Source organism: Mesoplodon densirostris, chromosome 15, assembly GCF_025265405.1.
Source record: "Mesoplodon densirostris isolate mMesDen1 chromosome 15, mMesDen1 primary haplotype, whole genome shotgun sequence".
Taxonomy (NCBI): domain Eukaryota; kingdom Metazoa; phylum Chordata; class Mammalia; order Artiodactyla; family Ziphiidae; genus Mesoplodon; species Mesoplodon densirostris.
The window spans coordinates 62,025,274-62,045,434 of record NC_082675.1 but is presented as its reverse complement, the minus strand read 5'-3'; the positions used below and the strand labels follow the sequence as shown (position 1 = coordinate 62,045,434).

The 20,161-nt window shown below is 39.6% G+C and overlaps 1 protein-coding gene across 2 annotated transcripts in view; it reads right to left on the bottom strand.

Annotated features, from left to right (window-relative positions):
* Positions 1-1,822: 1,822 nt before the first annotated feature.
* The window catches only part of SETBP1 (SET binding protein 1), a 378,710-nt gene continuing 360,371 nt past the window's right edge, over positions 1,823-20,161 (bottom strand). For both annotated transcript variants that reach the window (XM_060118586.1, XM_060118588.1), the window contains exon 6: positions 1,823-7,223. In XM_060118586.1, the coding sequence (XP_059974569.1) occupies positions 6,598-7,223 (626 nt within the window). In that variant the 3' untranslated portion in view covers positions 1,823-6,597. The remainder of the gene's footprint in view (positions 7,224-20,161) is intronic.

Below are 20,161 nucleotides of genomic sequence, written 5' to 3'. Positions count from 1 at the left end.
GAGCCTTTTAGGACTTGGGCAAATCCTTTAGCTTTTCACATCCGATTGTCATCACTCCCTATCACATGTGTAACAGGTTAAAAATTTTGAAGTATTTCCACTTTTCTACTAGTCTCCTCTCCCCAATTCAGGCAGCTAGCCTGGTTTGTGCTCATCCCCTCAGGGCATGTAGCTGACAGCAAAAAAGCAGAGGGGAGAAAAATTTTAAAAAAACTTTTTTTCTGGCTTTTCAGTTTCAAATGACTAGAAACTAGGGAAATAGAAAAGACAGGAACACAAAGACACAGTTTGGAAGAAGTTGGGGCTAGGCTTTCTGAAAGTCCCCTCTTTCCTTCCCCTCCAGGTTAGAAAAGAATTCCTAGGTCTGGAACTAAGGCTCGACTATGCTGGTAGAACTAAAAATTAATAAATTGACCTTCAAAGAATTTAAGTTTTAACATTCCTTTCACCCATCTATTTGTAGACCAAGATTTGTACCAGCTACACATATGAACATATCTGACTGTCTTGACAATCTCTGTCAGCACATCGCTACTCTGTGGACTGATGAAAAACCCTAAAAGTTGAGCCAGTCAATTTCATGGCAACAGCTTTGTCCCTACATGAGAAGCTAGTGGGAGGAGACTAGGGACATTCCTGGAAGTCCTTGCTGATTTCAGAAATACCAACAGTCTAATGAAAGAAAAACGACTATATAATGCTTTAAATTTTCCTGGTTCAGTGCAAGATAGTTGGCAGAGGAGAGGGAAACGAGGGCAAATTCTACTTTGATAGAACTTGCTGACTAAATTCTCTGAGTCTCAGGAGACTATCTAAAGCATTAGGACTCCAACCATCCCGGAGGCTGCCCTAATAATCTACTCTTGAAGACCTATTCATTCCACTAGATTTCAGTTATTCCACTGTGGTTGCTGCACATACCAAAAGTCATAATAAATGTCATGGTGGGTCAGGTTGATGGCTAGGGACGCAGAGCTGCTTATAACATTTCCTACTTACCTTGCTGGCTTTTTAAAGCGGTGCATCAGAAGATAAAGAAAGAACCAAAAAATACGTAAATGTATGTATGTTTACAAGTTCTCAAAGTAGAATGTGCAACTTACACTTTTAAAAGGACCTTTAAACCCTATTTCTGAATGTAAACTAAAAATTAGAACAGAAAGAATAGGAAGAGAAGAAAGTGCCACCTCAAGGGCTACACCTTCTGATACCCCATCACTCTTCTACCACTTGCCATATTCTGCTTAGAACTATAGCTCGTCTTCCACATGCAGACCTTGTAAGTTCCTTTAGAGCAAGGATTGTGTATTCCTGGACACTGCCCTTAGGGTCTTCCTCAGACCGGTAGGCTTTGGATAGGTGATCAGTAACTGCCTGTGGTTGATTAAAGAGCCTTTCCTAACACTCCAGTCAAATTTTAAGGCCAGCCAGAGATCCATCCTTCAGCTATCTAACATCATGGGCTATTTAGTAAGAAGGCCTTAACCCCCAACCATACTGTTCTTCTAAGATTTTAGGATAGGATGGGTCTCCAACATCTTACACTACATTTGGATTGCTTTCAGCAGAGTTCTGACCGGTTCCTTGAATCAGTCTTGGCTTTATGTCCAGGTGTAATATATTCTGAACAGTAACCCTGTAAATCAGACTCAAATCTTGCCCATAATGTACTTCCCAGAATCATACAAAAGGCAGAAATTTGGTAAGAATTTTCTCAATGATTCTATATCCAGTTGGTGTGAGCAAAGACCCCCAAATGCTGTTAAACTCCTTAGTGATGTGAACCAGATGGAAAATAAAACAAAAGAATTCACAACTCATGTTAGACTGAATTGAATGTCTTTAATTTCACACAATGAATAACATATGAATAGGATTAACTTTTTTTTTTTAATAGTTAAGTGCTCTATACTGTGCTAACCTGATCTGGTAGCGAAAAAGACTGAGCTTTCTTTTAGAAAAAATGTTTAAAACCCAACATCTAAGACCATGGAGGAGCATGACAGTAAAGCATGCCAGATGTATCTACGCCTCAAATAACAGCAAGTCCATGTTCATTTTAAATGTACAAAAATGCTTTATGAATAAAAACTGTTACAAAAAGAACATTTCAAACAATGTACAATTTTTCTTGCCTCTATATTCAATAAAATACAAATACATTTTTTTGTTCTAAAATATGTTTACATACAATCAAAGTAGAACATGCAAATTACACTTTAAAAAAGGCTTTTAAAAACCACTTATGAATACAAACTAAAAATTAGCCAGCACGACTTGTAAGACAATCTTGTGCCCCATTTTTTTCTTTTGAAATATATATATACATATTTAACACATCATGTGCATTTATTATTTAAGAAATAGATTTTTTTTAAAAAAGGAAGAAAAAGAAAGACACCAACCTAAGCTGGAACTGCCTTTCTGTGTTGACCAGTGGCAGCTCTTTTTAATTTTCCCCCCTTTAGTGTTTATTATACCTGGGCAAGTGGGCAAGAGATATCCAGGAAGTTTCTTCCTTGGTTGATATGTGCTTCTAAGACTGTTCCCCAAGTGACTGAGTCCAAGAAGGGAGGCAGACTCATCAGTAGGGCAAACTCTCCAAGAAACAAGAGGCAGGGGGAGCCTGGTATTGTGGAAAGAAACTTTAAAAAACTCCAAGAAAATGCTACGGTATATTACAGTTCGAGTTTCTAGGCACTGTGATGACATTATCTGTAAGCTCTGGCATTTGGACCATTGTGATACTATAGGGTAGTGTTGAGAATAATGTCTATTTTTATCTACTTTTACATAATGTGAAGGACTGAAGATCCTGCAATGTAACACTTAAATGGCTTTTGTGGCATTTCGGCTTCTGCCACCCACCCCCCATCTCCATGCTACAGTTGGCATTTAAAGGCTTTGGAAATATATGTATAGACTTTAGACAGTTCCCAGGTAAATCTTCCTAGTGGTAGGGAAAAAATATTCTCCAAAAGCTCATTATCTGAATATTGTCGGGTAATAAGCTGTAGGAGTGGGATTTTCTACTTAAGTCCTAAAACCAAATCCTTTATGATCTCCATGTAGTACATCACCTTATACTATAATTCTCTCACCACTTGCTTATCATATTTATAGACCCAGCAATGCCCAGAACACAAACTCCGACTGCCGTCGGCCGTGGCCTCCCACTCCGGACAGCAGCCAAGTTAACAGGCTAACCCTGCCGGCCCTCAGTCACCTCGTCGGGGCTGTCAGTGGCTATTGAGTCCCAGGCCTGCCAGGTCTCCAGCCAGCTCAGACACGCCCTCCTTTCCTTCGACCCGTCTTCCTCGGGCTGTAGCTGGAGCAGTGCTGTTAGAGGAAGTTAAACTCTGTTCCTCTCGTTTGAGATGAGGGGCTGAAAAGCAAGTGGCTCCCCAGCCACTTAGGAAGGTGGATCAGAGACCCATCATCACCTTCAAGGTGGTTTTTATACAGATTTCATTCTTTGCTCACCCCTAATCAGATTCCCTATAAGTGGGTTCATGCCTGCTTGCTGAAGGCAAGTATTCCAGGAAACAGAAAAGAAAACCAAGGAATCTCTCTTATTATGAAAGACTTTTGGATCTGTTTATGGAGCCTCATGCATCCCAAATGACATTTTCTCTAAATAAATATGCAGCCACAGAAGGCAGTGTTGGGTGGCTAGAGACCTCCACAACGCGGATCAGGAGAGCTGGGTTCTCATCCTTGTTCTGCAACCAACCAGAGGTGAAACGAGACTGGCCCAATGCTGAGTCTGGACAGGAGAGGAGAGGCTAATGCAAAGTGGGTAGTTAGAAAATGAGGAAATGGTCATACTAATAAGATGGGTTAGGTTAATGGAAAGCAAAAGAAGAAATAAAAGTAATGTGATACTGAGGGAGGAGCTTGATGGGAAAGAGGGGAAGCCCTGCAGGGGACTGGACTTGCTCCCACCTCCAAACAGCGGGTGAGCCTGTCTCAGTTTTGCTCCTCTGCAGTTTTTCAGTCTATCCTTAGGATCATAAATGTAGAGGATTTGCATTTGACTCACATGACAACTGTAGAACTGAATTTATGTATAAGGTGCAAGTCTGCTGTATCTCTCCTGGAATACCTTTGGTTGGTTTGAAAATTCTAATGCATCCTAATTTGAAATTTCTCACCTACTAGAGGTTAATGCCAATTAAGCTTGAGGTCCTTCCTTAAGAAGCTTAGAGAGTGCCAGCTTATTCCCCTCTGCAGGAAGACTTAATCTGCTCACAGATTTGGTTGGGGAAAGGGTACAACACTGGAAGGAAGAGGGGCAAAAGAAAGAATGAAATCAATTATTTTCAAAATCCAACAAGGGAGAAACCACTTTATGGTCTAATTGAAATGAAAATCGTTGCTCTTTCATAGCAATGGTGGGGTGAGCGGGGCTAATTTAAACCTTCCTCTTGAGTGACTTTGGAACCACTCAGACATGGCTTGGGAATGACAAATTGAAAGTGGTTGGTTTGATTTTGCTGTTCAACCTCTATGAAATGCCAAAGGTCAACCTAGGTCACAAACTGAGTATCTATGATATAAGCTTTGAAGAACAGGAGAATGCACTCCTTTAAACTTACATATTGCTGGGATTAAGTGCAACTGACCTAGTGGCATCACATGATGTGAAGTCTGTGGTGACAGTGCAGAACAGGATGACTCTGGGGGTAATCTCAACCAACTGGTGGTGCCATGACAGAGCACTGATGTTTGCAAGCATATTAACTTGGGATTTTAAAGTTAACTACCATAGATAACCCATCCCTTATTCTCCTATGTTCCCAACAAAAATCCTTCTTTCTCTAAGGAAATAATGTTGTGTTCTGAAGTAATAATATGATTTCCTGATGTTTGCAACTTCCTGTAAAGAAACTTAATTTGGAGGTAAACCAGATATTCTAATTCCCATTAGGAAATTTAATTCTGTCTCTCAGTGTCTCTCTTTTTATAATCTATCATACCAGGTATTTGATGTCTTAGGAAAGGTAAGGGGAGGAGTGAGGGAGGAAATTGAAAATACTTTGAAATTTCCACATTTGACTTTTAGAAAACATCTATGGCAATGGAATAACTTCATATTCATTCTGAGTTTCTTAACATGTTTTACTTGGGCTGAGGAGGTGGATAATAGAGATGGAATATCTGTCCACGCTAAACCAATGGCTAGAGTACAACTTGGATGAGAAATGTACAGTCGAAACTGACCATTTAAAAGACGATTTGTCACACACAGTTTGCATCCATGCAGACTGATAGATTTATAATTACATTATGTACAAAATGTTTCAGTTTATTAAGGCAACCACAACTTGGATACTTTGCCCAAGGTGGCGTGATACTATTGGAGTGGTGACACCCTTTGAGCATTTTCTTTCTTTTCTTTTCTTTTTTTCCCAGATAAGAACACTTACTCCCATTTGCTTTTATGAAAAGAGACAATGTACTTCTATTGTCTTTTTGTTCCCTTTTTTCAATGACCTTTGATAGTTATTTGTATTAAAAAAATCCACATACCAAGGCATTGCTAGACACTTGTCTTTCTGGTGGGTCTGGGGTTTCAATTTTTGGTGATTTGTCAGCTGTCCCATTTTCTATGGTGTATTAAAACCATTTTATTCTTCCTATTCTTTGCTGATATGTTTTAAGTATAAAAATAACCTGGTTGACAACCTGGGTCAACATATCTTCGGCTGCTCTAAATCACTTATTTTTAAAAGGCTCTATTGATACTAAGTATTTGTTTCACAATGACTGAAATTCAAAGCCAAGTTCCTTGGGACAGCATGCCAAGGGTGAACATTACAACACAGGTAAGGTTTACATTATTTAGGTGTGTACCAAGTTAAAGAAGGCAGCAAGTAAGTTAATGAAAAGGTATATGGAAGTACAATGGGCAAAGAAAAAGTAGGAACAGATGATTCTAAAAATCAGTGTATGTGTGATAGAGGAGACACACAGAAGAATATGAATGCATGTCTAAGGTTGCCTATCACTACAATTCCACCTTCTGATGACATGAGTCCATCTGAGAAACTGTATTGTTAACGTAAAGATTCAGGTCACCTGAAGATGATGTTGGTGCCCCAAAGCCTAGCCGAGCTTGAAAAACCAAAAGAAATAAAAACCAATTAAATGGAAGTGGCTTACAACAAAGCCAGCTGAGAAATTTGCGGCTTTTCTCCCCTTGGAATGTTTCCTAATTGAGGGTGTTCCCCTTTCAATTTTCCTGGCCAGCAAATGCAACGGAATCAAGGGCGCACCTTGGATGCGGGAGGTCTGGCGGCTGTCGGAGAGCACCACCCTCTTTCTCCTCCTTGATGGGTCTTGTGCTGCCTGTCAAGGATCTAGCCATACTGAAGTGCCCCTTGGCTGGGAACTGCTGTAAAGCACAGACACACTTCTTTTGAAGACGTTCCCCTGCTTTGCTTTCCCAAGAACTCCTGAAGGCTCAACCCCGTCATCTGGCCCGAGTCTGCCTGCCCAGCTTCGGGAGAGAAGGGCATTCGGACCCAGCCCCGGCTCACTGCACTTCCAACGCGTCAGTCTCCCCAGCCCCAGGTTCTGACGCCCAGGCCCACCCTAGGGAAGGACATCGCTCTCACTCCCTCGCGACTTCCTCTGCCTTTTGGCCTTCACCTCCTCTTCCTGGGGAAGGGGCTGCGGCGGGGGCGGCTGCTGCGTGGGCTGGGCCGCAGGCTGAGGTTTGTGTTTCCTCTTCCCGCCTCCTCTGGGGGTCTTGGGCAGAGGGGGCGGCGGGGGTGGCGGCGGCGGCGGCGGCGGCGGCGGGAGGGGCGGGGGCGGCGGCGGGGGCAGGGGAGGCGCCTCCCGGGCCATGTGGATGACCGCCTCGATGGTGGCCATGATGGTGTCTTGGCTGGCGGCCGGCTCCAAGACGAGCGGGCTCAGGCTCGGCTTCTGACCCCGTTTGCTGGGAAGGTCGATGCATTTTTCCAGCACCGGCATTTGGTCTCTGGAGTCCTCATCGAACTGCGTGGGCTGCTTCCGGGGACGCCCTCTCCTCTTCTTGACGAAGTTGTTGCCTGTCTTTGATTGTCTCTGCAGCCGCTTGGCCTTCAGGATCTTGTTCACGTGGTCCAGGTTCTTCTTGGTGGACAGAATCTTGGTGTAGTTGCACATCTTCCGCACCTCGCACTGGATGGCTTCGATCTCCCGCCGCTTGAATCGCTTCTTCAGCGAGGAGCTGGCTGCGGGAAGGGAAGAGAGAAATCGATTACAGGATGCCAGACTGCCTCAAACCTAGTCTTTTCAGTGACAGCTGGCATTATATTTGGCTATGAAGATTATGGAAAATTAATGCTATAACTATGACTCTGTACCCACTATTTCTTCTTTTTCCTTTATGAAAATTAAAAATAATAAAAATAAACATGGGTTGAATATTATGTGTACAAAGCATTTCATTATTTCAGTCTCTACAACAATCCCATGAAATACACTTGTTCCCATTTTTAAGTTTGGAAACTGAGGCTCACACCATGTAGGAAGATCTACCATGGAAATCAATGTCAGAATCACAGTATAAATTCTCCCATTACTTTCTCCTATAATAGCTTTTATTTCTTATTCAGCCCTTTGACATCTGATCTAATTCAATTTAGCATTAGGCTATACTTCATCTCTTTGTAAAAGATGCTGAATGGAAAAAATGACAAGCAGCCCTCTGGATCAAGCAATCTGGATCATTCATTTGTACCGTCAGCCTCGAAAAAGAGGTGCCTTGACCTGAACTAGAATATCTAACCGAACCTGTTATATTTCTAACCCTCCTCCAATGACAGAGGGAGGATACTTTTCAGGAACACTCTATTTGGGATGATCCCATCTCTCTAATTTTTTTCCCCAATGGTCTGGACTTGTCAGCTTGCCTGATGATGTCCAATTGACCAAGTCTTTCTTAACTAGTTCATCTTCTGGAAACCCCAAGGGAAATACCAGCCAGGTGTTTCTGAATCATTTACACCCGTGCTACCGGGCTGTTGTTTGCAAGGAGCTCTTTTCATGTCCTGGTGGCCAGATGCGTCTCTATTTTATGAGCCAAACTTCTAGTCGCAGGAAGTCCTGTACTGCCGCCACTAAATAGCCTTCAGAACTGCTTCATTTTGAAGTTCAGAGACCATAAAGTGTGAATGGCTTCAAGACGTAGCAGACCTTTCCTCCTTTAGATCATTCTTTCTCCTTGTATTGTTCACTAGAGGCAAACGTGTACATACATATGTATACACACATATACACAGACACTCACACACGTCCTGATAACCCATCTTCACACCGGCTCCTCCCTCTGGCTACTTATAAGCTTAAGAAGTGTGTCCTTAGTGTTTGCTGCTGTGATTTACACTAAATGTTCATCCCCAAAGAAGCCCATGTAGTTGTCGTCAACCCTACGAAAGGTTGCAGGCCTAAAAACAAATGTGTTTCATTTTAGCATCGTGGTTTGTTGTCTCATCCCATATTTTTTCAACTACTAGTGGACAAGCAGAATAAATATCTTAAGGGAGATGAGGAAAAAATGCTGAAAACAAAGACACTGCTGTCACTTACTCTTGGGCACTCCTGCTTGGTTCTTTCCCTGCTTTTCCCCATTTCTCTCTCATGTTGTGCCTGACACAGATCTCTCAGAAGGTTTTATTTGAAGTTATTTATGTCATGAGTTTCATGGAGTGGGAAGCTCTGAGTTCCACAGGACAGGCCAAAATGGTACTGCTTTTGGCCAAAGGTCATTGTGAGACTTACTGTGCAATGAATAACTACTGAGCAATCTTTAAAATAAGTTATAAAGATCAAAATAGAACAAAGCCAGAGTGAGCTTCTGGCTACAAAAATAAAATTTTTGTACTTAGTGTTGTAAAAGGAAAAGCTTGCTTGATTTTAAGTTTTCAGATGCAGAGACCAACTTTTGTTGGTCTTTATGTCCCTCACAGGGCATAGCATGGTGCCTTGTACATGGAAGGGATTTAAAAACTGTTTCTCCACTGATGAATCACACTGATTGTTGCTGCCTTATAATCATATTCTTCTCTAAAGGAGTTTTAGTTTGGATTTTTAAATCGACCATTGCAAATATAGTGACACTAAGAGCAGGTCTCCATGTCAGAGCTAAGCCATTTACCTTGTCCACAGAGTTCATGAAGAAATGAAAACTAGTCAGAAATACCCAACAAAACTTTTGGCATTATTCCAAATAAAAGTTCCACTTGCAGTTTACCTTTTTTTTAGTTTATATCATACAAAGAGATGAAAATGCTATGTGACACAAAACAGCATGCAGGTACAAAGTAAATCATTTTGGGCAATTAGTTGGCAATGTTTGACTGAGTAAAGCTTGACTGGAAAACTCCGTGAGCTGAGCTGGAGATCATTTGGGGCAAATACAACCAATGGATATTTCTTCTCAGTACTTTTTTTTTGTTTGTTTTTTGTTTTTTTTTTTGCTCTACACGGGCCTCTCACTGTTGTGGCCTCTCCCGTTGCGGAGCACAGGCTCCAGATGCGCAGGCTCAGTGGCCATGGCTCACGGGCCCAGCCACTCCACGGCATGTGGGATCTTCCCGGACCGGGGCACGAACCCGTGTCCCCTGCATCGGCAGGCGGACTCTGAACCACTGCGCCACCAGGGAAGCCCAGTACTTTTTTTTTTAGCATGAAATGTCAAACAAACAAAAAGGAACCTAGTAGATAATTCCATATTCAATAATTTGTTATATGCTGCATAATTTTTTATTAGGCCCTTGCATTGAAAAGTGATTATGAAATAAAAATTTATTCTGATTACTGTAAACCTACCAAACAATAATAAAAATATCATAACCAACTCTTTTGTACCCACCATTCACATTTAATAAACATTAACTTTTTGCCATACATGCTTTATTATTTTTTTTAAGCACAAAACATTTTAGAGTCAGCTAAGTCAGTGCTCCATCATCAATTCCATTTCCTTTCCTTTCCCTGCTTGAATTTGTACTTTTACTGCATATATGTGAACTCATATTGGTAAAAATTAAAATCTGAAACTACCTAATATGTATAATTCTGTAAGGAAGTAGGAACACTTGCAGAGTGTTGGCAGGAGAGCAAATTGACACAATCATTTTGGAGAGTGATTGGGCAATAACTGCTAGAGTTGAAGATGGGCGTGCCCAATGCCCCAGAGATCCTAAGGCCAGGTCACTTCTTTTGCTCATATGTAACAGGAGGCCAAAGACATTCCTTGAAGCTCAGTGTATGTTACAGAAGACTTAAAACAATATAAATATTAATTAAAAAGACAATGAAGTACTGTGATACATTCAAACAATGAAATATTGTACACACGTCTGTTAAAAGGAATAAAATACATATAAATATATCAACATGGTTAAATCTAAAAAAAAAACTTGAATTAAAAAAGCAAATAACGGGCCTCCCTGGTGGCGCAGTGGTTGAGAGTCCGCCTGCCGATGCAGGGGACACGGGTTCGTGCCCCGATCCCGGAGGATCCCACATGCCGCGGAGCGGCTGGGCCCGCGAGCCATGGCCGCGGGGCCTGTGTGTCCGGAGCCTGTGCTCCGCAACGGGAGAGGCCACAGCAGTGAGAGGCCCGCGTACAGAAAAAAAAAAAAAAAAAAAAAAAAGCAAATAACAAAAGCATTTGTAAGCATACCATTTATGTAAATTTAGAAACACACATATCCCTTGAATTTTTATTTCATTTTCAATATCCAGATGTGAAGGTTTAAAGTGACCCCAGTGCAGATTAACTGTGAGTCAAAGACTGGGTGGATGAAATTTCAACATTTCTTCCCTCCAAAGCTACCTTATGGGACTTTATTAAGCCTCTAGAGTAGCGTTGTCCTATAGAAATTCTGCAGTGGTGGAACTGGTCTACATCTATGCTGTCCCATACAGCAGTCACTAGGCACATGTGGCTACTGGGCACCTGACATATGGCAAGTGATTGAGGAATTGACTCTAAATTTAGTGTAATTTAAAGTTAAATAGCTACATGTGGTTAGTGGCTACCATACTGGGCAGCTCAGCTCTAGACCTAAGTACCGCGGAATACAGAGGACACACCGACATCCATTCCGTAAAGCACAGACTGTGGGAAGCTCAGGGCAAACAACCTGGTGCCTTCAACAAGTAGGTTGGGGGGGGAGGGTGGAACTGTAAATTAAAAGAGAGAAGAGATAAAATGATCATATTTGGATACCAATTTAAACAATCTGTCAAAAGAGATATTTTATAAATTCATGGAAATTTGAATAATGTCTGAGTGTTTCTTGATATTATATAATAATTGCTAACTTTCTTAGGTGTGATAATTGCATTGTGATCATTTTTCAAAGTACCTGTCTTTTAGAAATACATACAAAATTATTAATAGATGAAATCATATGATAGCATCTGTGACTGGCTTCAAAATAATAAGGGAGGGAGGAGGGGAGTGGAAGTATTCCTAAAGCAAGATTGCAATGAGTTGATTATGTTGAAGCTGAGTGATGAGTACACAGAGGTTTATTATGCTATTCTGCTACTTTGGTATATTCTTGCTAGTTCCATAATACATGGTTAAAAAAATATAAATGATTAGTGTCAGTAAAACATCTTTCTCAGGATCTTAGGACTGGCGGGGGGTGGGGGGGTGCTCTGGTTTTCATATTCTTGGGCTTCATTTCACCTAAATAATTTTAGAAGAATAAATGTCCTCAGTAAAGGGCATGCATAATCTCCCTAGAAAACTCCTGCTGGTATCTACCCTCCTGGCTGAATGGGAGGGAGGAATGAATGAGCACTCTGGGTTTTATGTTGTGACCAACCGCATAAACATATGTCATGGTCCTATCTCCACTGATGGCCTCAGGTGTTAAGACTTAATATCCCTCTTTCTTTTGCACATTACAATTTTTGAGGGGTTTCACATGTACTGAACATCTGAATTTTATTTTGTCCTGTGTGTATTATCTAAATTTTCAGTGTAGGCTCATTACTTCGTGTGTGAAAAGCACCAGAGTGCAGGTCAGTAGGAAGGGCTCTGGGCAGGGAGAGCTGGAAACCAAGCTGAACTAGAATGAACCTCTTAGCCCCTCTGGGTCTCTCTTTCTTCATCTATTACACTGAACAGTTAGACTAGATGCTTCTGTATTTAAAGATTGCTGTAATTCTTACCTATACTCATTATCTATTGCCTTACCAAAAGTGAGGTCTCTTTCTACGACATTTATTTCATCTAATAATTTTGAAATCCTAGTGTGGTGGAGAGGAGGGCTTTGGACTTGGCAGGGTTTCATATTCACAAATCTTTCTCCTTACTGCTTATGATTTCACTGTTCCTCTAAATGTTAACAGATTTTTCTCTCTTCAAATTGTTTCATTATTAGACAGTAATTTCTGGGCTCTTGCACCAAGATTGATTCCATATTTGCTCTCCTTCCTATAATTGTCCTATATCTTGCCTGTTCTTTGTTAGCCTTAAAGAATAATTATGAGTGGCCAAGGCAAAATATGAATTCATTTCTTCGTAACTCTGCAATGCAAATCATCTTGTAGACTTTTTCTATACCTAAAATTGCCATGCAAATGATTGAGTTGGTTTTGGTCCAGATCTAGATTTTCTCTTTGCTCCCATTATCAGATTAGCTCATCAGCGTTTGTTGATTTTGCTACTTCTTTTATGATAATCAAACACTGGACTTATCACTGCTGTTACACACTGACTTTATATAGATGTCGTGTAAGCACTGTGAGCAAGGTAAGGGCTAATAAGGCTTAGCTGTATAGAAGCTTCCTAAGAAATAGGTGCTAATGGTTTGGAGACTTTGCCCATGTGTAAGACACATTCTAGTTTTATAAAGTCAGAGAGGGAGGCAAATTTATCTCTAGACTAATTAGAATTTTTCTTGCTGTTTGAATTGGGAAGGTAGAGAAATACTGGGGACTGCTGAACTGCCCGGAGTGGAGTTGCCCTCCAGGTGGAGAGGGCTGGAGAACGATCAGCCTCAGTCAAGGCACAGAGCTGCAGTGTGAATTGCTTTGTATGCTGATACTTAGAAGATTCTTCAAAGGCAAAGGCCATGTCTTCCCTCTGTACTCCCAGTTATTCACACAGCAGTACAAGATCTGGTATGTAGTACATGGGCAGCAAATACAAGATCAAGGCAATTCAATTGTTTAATGTTCTCCCATGAAAATGTGCATTTTTTGGATACTTTTGTACTTAACTCAATAATGATCTCGTTTTCCAAATGCTGCTTTTTATTTTCTAAGGGGATATATGAAGCAACTTGCCTTGGCAAGCAATCCTTTTTCCTTCTTCCTTAGAATTTAAATTAACCTTTGTGTCCTGGTCTTAAAAGTTCATTTGAAAAAGATGGCAAGTTGCCTTGGCTGGTGAGGCTTCTGGTGGGCAGAGCACATCAGAAGAGTCACTGCCAGTCATCAGCACACATGCTATATACCACTGCTTTCCAATTGGAAAGCCATAATTTAGAATTAAGTGTTAGCAGATGTGGGGCATTTGTCACGATAGAATGGTACTTCCATTCTGTTCTTAAAGTCACCTTAATACAGTTTGGGGTTTCTTTGAAAATGTGACTAGCTTGTTTAATGCACAGTAACTGCTTGACTATTAAATGACAGCTTCCTTTTAGGGGTTTATTGTGAAAGAACATTCCATCTCAGCTGCAATGGCTTAGGAGACCCTGGTCTTTGTTTTGCTCCTATTTCACATTTCTCCGTGGGAAAAGTGAAGGTAGGAGGTGAGGAGCGGTTCGACTGATGGAGAGGTGAAGCGGTGGGTGTGCGCCTGTGCGTTTATGTGTGGGCGCTCCTCTCTGCCTCTCCAGATCTGATACTGTTCTAAATTGGCAGCCTCTCAAGTGGGGTGCATGTTCCCAAGGAGGAAACTGGGCTGCAAGAAAGACATATTATTATATAATTTTATATAATAATATTTTTATATAAGTATATAAAATATATAATAATATATTTTATAATATATATATTTTATGTAAATATATATACATGTATATGTAAAAATATATAAATTTGATGTATTTAACTATTATATATAAATTTTTATATAATATATAATTATATACATTATTTTAATTTATATTATTTATATCTTATCAGAAAAATAAGAACTAAGTTAAGCATTCTAATGCTTACTATATGGAGTGATGGTGGGTGATGCCTTTATTTGGGCTGCAAGATGTGTCACCTGTCACAGTTGGGCATGAGGTTCCTGGGAAAAGAAGAGACCACATGCATTCAAGGGGCTGATGGCATCCCATCAGTTTATTCCCTTCAGGTGTTGTCAGGTCCTGAACATGGTTTAGAAAATTAAGATCTTTAAACAATAAAAAAAAAACTTTAACAAAAAATAAAAATACTTTGTAATGAGGTCAGGAATATCCATGAAATATGTTATATACCACAGAGAGTTTTATTGGTTACCTTGCAGCAAACTGTATAAAAGAGCTGCTATTTTCAAAGACGAATTTGGCAATTTTCTTCTACTTTGAGAGAAGTGTTCTAAATGTTTTCACCTTCTCAGTGCTGTCAATGGGCTGTCTGTAATGTTACCTAGCAGTTGTTAAAAAACAAAAAAAACCCTTAATGTCCCTTTAGGGCAAAATGGGCAAGAAAGTAACTGCTTTTAGACGCAAACTCATACTATGGCGACAGCATTTTTAAAATTGATTGGAAATGTTTCCATTTTTGACAATTTTGTTGCTGAAAATGATATTATAACCTATAACATCATTAAATATGCAAATTAAAAAATCTTGTAAACAGAGTTAACTTCCAAATGAAGGGTTTCAGTGATTTGAACTCATTAAAAAAATGCAATGTCTTTTGAAATGCAAGACCATCTGACTGTTAATAAAGGAAGTTGGTTAGTTGAATTTCAACAAAAAAACCCTTTACTTAATTGATGGATGGGATTGAAAAAAATAGTATTATGATTTAAGCAAAATGATACACTTTCTCCTTTTGGATCTACGTTTATGTGAAATATCCTTTTAACCTATAACATCTACTAACAAGTATTGAAACAAACTGAATTTGAAATGAGACCTTCAAATTGCTTAATCACAAGTGTTAGAAAAACCCCAAGATTTTCAAAAAGAAGTATTCAAACTCAATCACTTGGTCCTCTCTGAATATTATTAAAAAATATTAATATTAGTATAAAATTTGTTTCATTAATAATACAGTTAAATGAAATTTAAATTTAAGAATATTATTTATTTCAGATTTATCTCACCTTTTAAAGTTTACATTTTGAAAGATGAGTACACATATTCTAAATATGTATTTACATGGGGTAACTGTTCAAAAGTATGTTACCAATATCACTTCATGATCAAAAATTTGAAATGCTTAAAAGTTTTCCTTTGTTTTTCTAGACTCTTGAAGACTTCATTCATGCAGTATTTAATCCTAGAGGAATTTAACTTTCTATGCGTGCACGGCCTAAGAAGCCATTAAAACTTCTTGAAGAAGAGCATGTGTTCTTTGTACCCCTCATAACAAAGAGCACAGCTCCTTTCTCATAGTAGATGCTTGATTAATATTTCCTGCTAGATCATTTCAGATTGTAAATCCTAGAAACCAAAGCCTAATATCATTAATCTTCCTATTCCCTAGAGCACCTTTAATTGAATTGCATGTAATTCCAAGGCAGTCAAGAGTGTCCCATCCATGGGACTCCGGAATGGGATTTGATGCTGACCTCCTTTATTCGGTAAGGCAGTTGTGTGGTCCTGGTCCCTAGGTGTTCAGAATCCTTGAGTTTTCTGACCACAGGGTAATAATGCCAGTCATTTCATGAGCCTGGGTTTTGGACAAACCAGCTGTGGCTTTGGACAGATAAAGGCAGTGGTAACTTGTCTCCAGAGACTGAGATTTGCAGAGACTAAGATGAATAAAAACACTGCCAGATTGTTCAGAGAACCTCTAAGGAAGGGAAGCAGGGCTTTGGCCTGAGAAAGCTGGGTGAAGGGAGAGAGTTCAGAGATCAGAGAACTAGAGACAGGGGCAACTGTATTAGCCTCTAAGGTCCACTGTGCATATTATTAGTAGGAATTGCCCAGGATGAATCCACAGAATTTTAACTCTGGGAGTTTTTCTGGGGGTGATACTTATTAGAGTCAGAGTGTCTTGGCGAGGAGTGAATTGTGAGTGGTGGCACTCATAAACTGAGGAATACTAGGGACATTTAACTCCGCTCTGTTTCAATCAACTCTGGCTTTTGTATGTTGCATGTAGCTCAAGCCCCAGCAGACTGACTAGACAACGTGAGAGGTTGGATAGAAATGCAGTTAATGCCAAAAACTTTGACGCTACATCTGTTGAGTCTCACAGCATGCCAGGTGGTCACACGGCGGGGGTGGTTGCACCCTCTCAAAGGGCTCTTTATATTTCTTCTTTCTTTTCTCTCAAATGTGGCATAGCAGTATCCTTAACCATAAATACCATCCCTTATATAATACTCCAACTATTGTAGATGCATGTTCATACTTGACTGTGAGAGATTTCCTTTCTTTTAAATTTGGGAAAAAAATTAGAAAAACAAAGAATAATGTAACAAACATGCTCTCATGAAAATTTTCACATTTTTAATATTTAGGCTCAGATGAAATAAATCCTTATTGACCATGCTAGAACTTCAAGAATTACATCAAATGGTTGGTATTCATGTTCTGTTTTCTAACTGGACTTAATAATTGCATTTGTTTACTTAAAACTCAGACTTATGTTTACAATCTGTTTACAATTTGTGTTGTTAGAAAACATATTGACCAGGACGTTAGTAGAATGAAGTTCTCATCGTGACTTTTCACCCCTCAGTTCTCTGCCTTCAGACAAATCTCTTAATTTCTTGGCAGGACCATTACTTCAGAATAAATATGATTCTGTAAAAATAGTTATACACCTCCAAGTCTTCTATGTTCTAGGTAAAATATCCTCAATTCCTTCATCTGTGTCTCATATGAGATTACTTCTAGGCTATATTCCATTTGATTACCTTCCTCTGGAGATTTAATCATCTAACAAATCCCACCTTAAATTTTGGTGCCCAGAATTGAACTGATTTTCCAAGTATGAAGTGATGAATGCATAAGGCACTACACTTCTATTAATGTTCTATTAATGTGAGCTACATTAAAACAGACAACCAACGAAACAACCTGCATTTTTTTTTTTGCAGCAATATCACACGGTTGGTTCATATTAAATGGAGGCTCAATTAATTCTCTTAAACACTTTCATAGGTTTGGCCACCAAACTTGGCCATTGCTATGTGGAATTGGTTTTTGAGCTTAAAAGCAAGCCTTCTATTTAAATCTACAAAATTTAGTTTTATTGGTTTTAGTCCATTGTGAAAGTCTGGAATCTTATTTTTGTTTTCTCAGAGAGGGTCCAGGTTTGTGAGGTTTCCAGAGAATCTGAATACCCTCATGTCAACCTTCCTTTTAATCCCTTCTGGGCATGATTCATGTGACTCAAGCGCCTGCTACTATTTTTCTCTTCATTGAAGTTTTTCAAGAAAAAATGTCAATTTATACAATAAAATATCCCTGAATTCTTCATAACACCAGCAAGCAATTTATACCCATTGCTTTAGACTTTCATATATTTTTGTGTCTGGTTAGTAGACAATGGATGTACCACAGAAATAATAACTTTGCATAGCCTACAGGTGTATGCCCAACTCTATTATTTCTGCCAGAAAGGATACTGCATCTGATGTTGGAGTGGGGAAAGAAAAGTCTTACATTTTTCTTTTATCCAGAGGCAATTCTCCTGCCCTAGTGGGGGGGGGGGGAAAGAGAAAACAATGCTAGGTGTGGTTCCAGTGCTTTCTGGTTTCAGCTGGAATTCAGTCAAATAAAGTCCTCTTCCTAAAAGCCATGAAGTACTCTCATTTCAACGTTAATCTTTCTGGTCCCCTGTACATTGCTTATATCTCTCTGATAGCACTTCACATAGTCTGTCCTGTTTTAAGATTATAGGATTAATCTGCATTTATCTCTTCTCTTAAATTGTGTTTTCTTAAGGCACAAGGACCATATCCTAGCCATTCTTATTTATTCTTAGAACAAATATGGATTGAGCCCACTTTGTGCCAGGCACTGTGCTAGGCACTCAGTTCCAACTTCCTCCTACTGGGGACCAGCACAAGCTCAGCTGACTTACTTGAAATGGAATCAATCCATATGACTCAACCTAAGCCAACACTTACCATCAATTTTGTAAAATCTGTGTGTAAAATAGAAAAGGATTTATTGAAGGGGATCCAAATCACTGTAAATTAAACTAGATCTTCACATATCTTAGCTATTCCCTACTCTCCTCAGAGCACCACTAACTGTTTGGGGTATCCAAGCTATGACCAAAAGCACTGAAGTACTGTGAAATATAGACTGAAATCCAAACCGCCCCATAGGAGAAGTGAAGCTTCAATGACAAAAACAAGTTTGGAACTTATTTAGCACCATTAAGAAAACCAGCTTGAACATTTAAGTCCACCGATTGATTAAAACAATGGGTCCCCTGGAAAAGGGAGACATGTACATATTATATATTAATTATGTAATACCAGAAATGAGAGAGAGAGCCAGACAGAGAGGAGGGGTGAGGGGGGATGAATGGTCCTTTCATTGCTGAACATTTGGATTAGAATTATAATGGTTTATTGTGGGGGAGTGTTCACATGCTCTCTTGGCAAATTATATATACATTCAAGTTGTGAGCACTATACCAGTAGGTTGGGGTTTTTGTTTTTGTTGCTATTGCTTTACCTTTTTTTTTTTTTTTCAAATATAAGCTTGGACAGACTCAATGCAGCAAATACTCCTTCTCAATTTAAGATTTGACAATTTAACAGGAAAAAGCTCATTCATCATCTTTCCCTTTTAGAAACCATAAATTATTGGCTCATATACCATGTGGCTCGGATTCTAGGAAAAGTTAGTGTAAACAAACCCAAGTTACAATGAGTGGAGTAAGAGAGTGAGTCATAAACAAAACACAGACATATGCTCTCATATAAATAAGGGCCTGTATCATCAGCTTCCCAAAGTCTGCTTCCCATTAATTACACAACAAAATGAACTTTCCATATGTAAAGCCCAAATCACTTAACTCTGGCAACTTGTACGAGACAAAGACCAGTATTGGACCTAAAAGGCACTGACAAAAACCTGAATTTCAAAATAATGAAAGTTCTCTCAAAATATTTTCAGGTATTGGAGGGCAAGAAAATCCCTCGGAGGAGTGTTTCTGAGCACTGAAACTATTCCCAGCAACCCAGGAACACTGCTTGAGGCTGGTCTGATCCCCTGCTGAATTTAAAGGTAATATCAGGCTTACTCTCTTTTGTTCTGAGCTCTGTCATCTTTATGGGGCAAGTCCTGGGTCCAGGCCACACAGGGTGTTCACAGACATTGCTGGAATCACTGAACAGTTGAAATTCCCTCCATCAGTACTTTCTCTCTGTCCTTAGAAATTGTCCATTGGTACACAGACTCACGTTTCCTTATTGTTGTATGAAGGCTATCTGGTCTCTCTTAGCTTAAAGAGGTTTCAAGGAAACAGAACAATTCCTAGGGAAGAGGATTCTTCAACAGGTGAGAAACTTTGAGAGAGATGGTAAGCAGCTAAGTTCTCTCCTTTTGTCTCTTTTGAAAGTAGACCTCATAAAGCAAACTAACAGAGTTACTTACAAAGGACATTAAAATAACAGACGTCACATTTTAGGAGCTTTGGTGTGGGAGAGGGAGAAAAAGAATTTTTATTCTTTGCTGGGGGTGGGGTGGGGTGTACGTGTTCTTGGATCATTCATTTACTCAATGATTGTTTTTGTAGCATGTACTCTTTGTGTCGTACCATAGACCATACAAGGTAAGTGGACAGCATCATCTCTGCTCTCATATGAAACTATGGGAAAGGGGGAGAACCTAACATTTTTGGAGAATCTATGGTGCAGTCTGCAGTACTTCACATATTTCCTCATTTAATTGTGATCACAACCACGTGAAGACCTTACTATCTCTGTTGTACAGAGATGAAAACTGAGACCTCAGAGGTTAAATAATTACCCCAAAGGACACATCTTAGAAGTCATGGACTC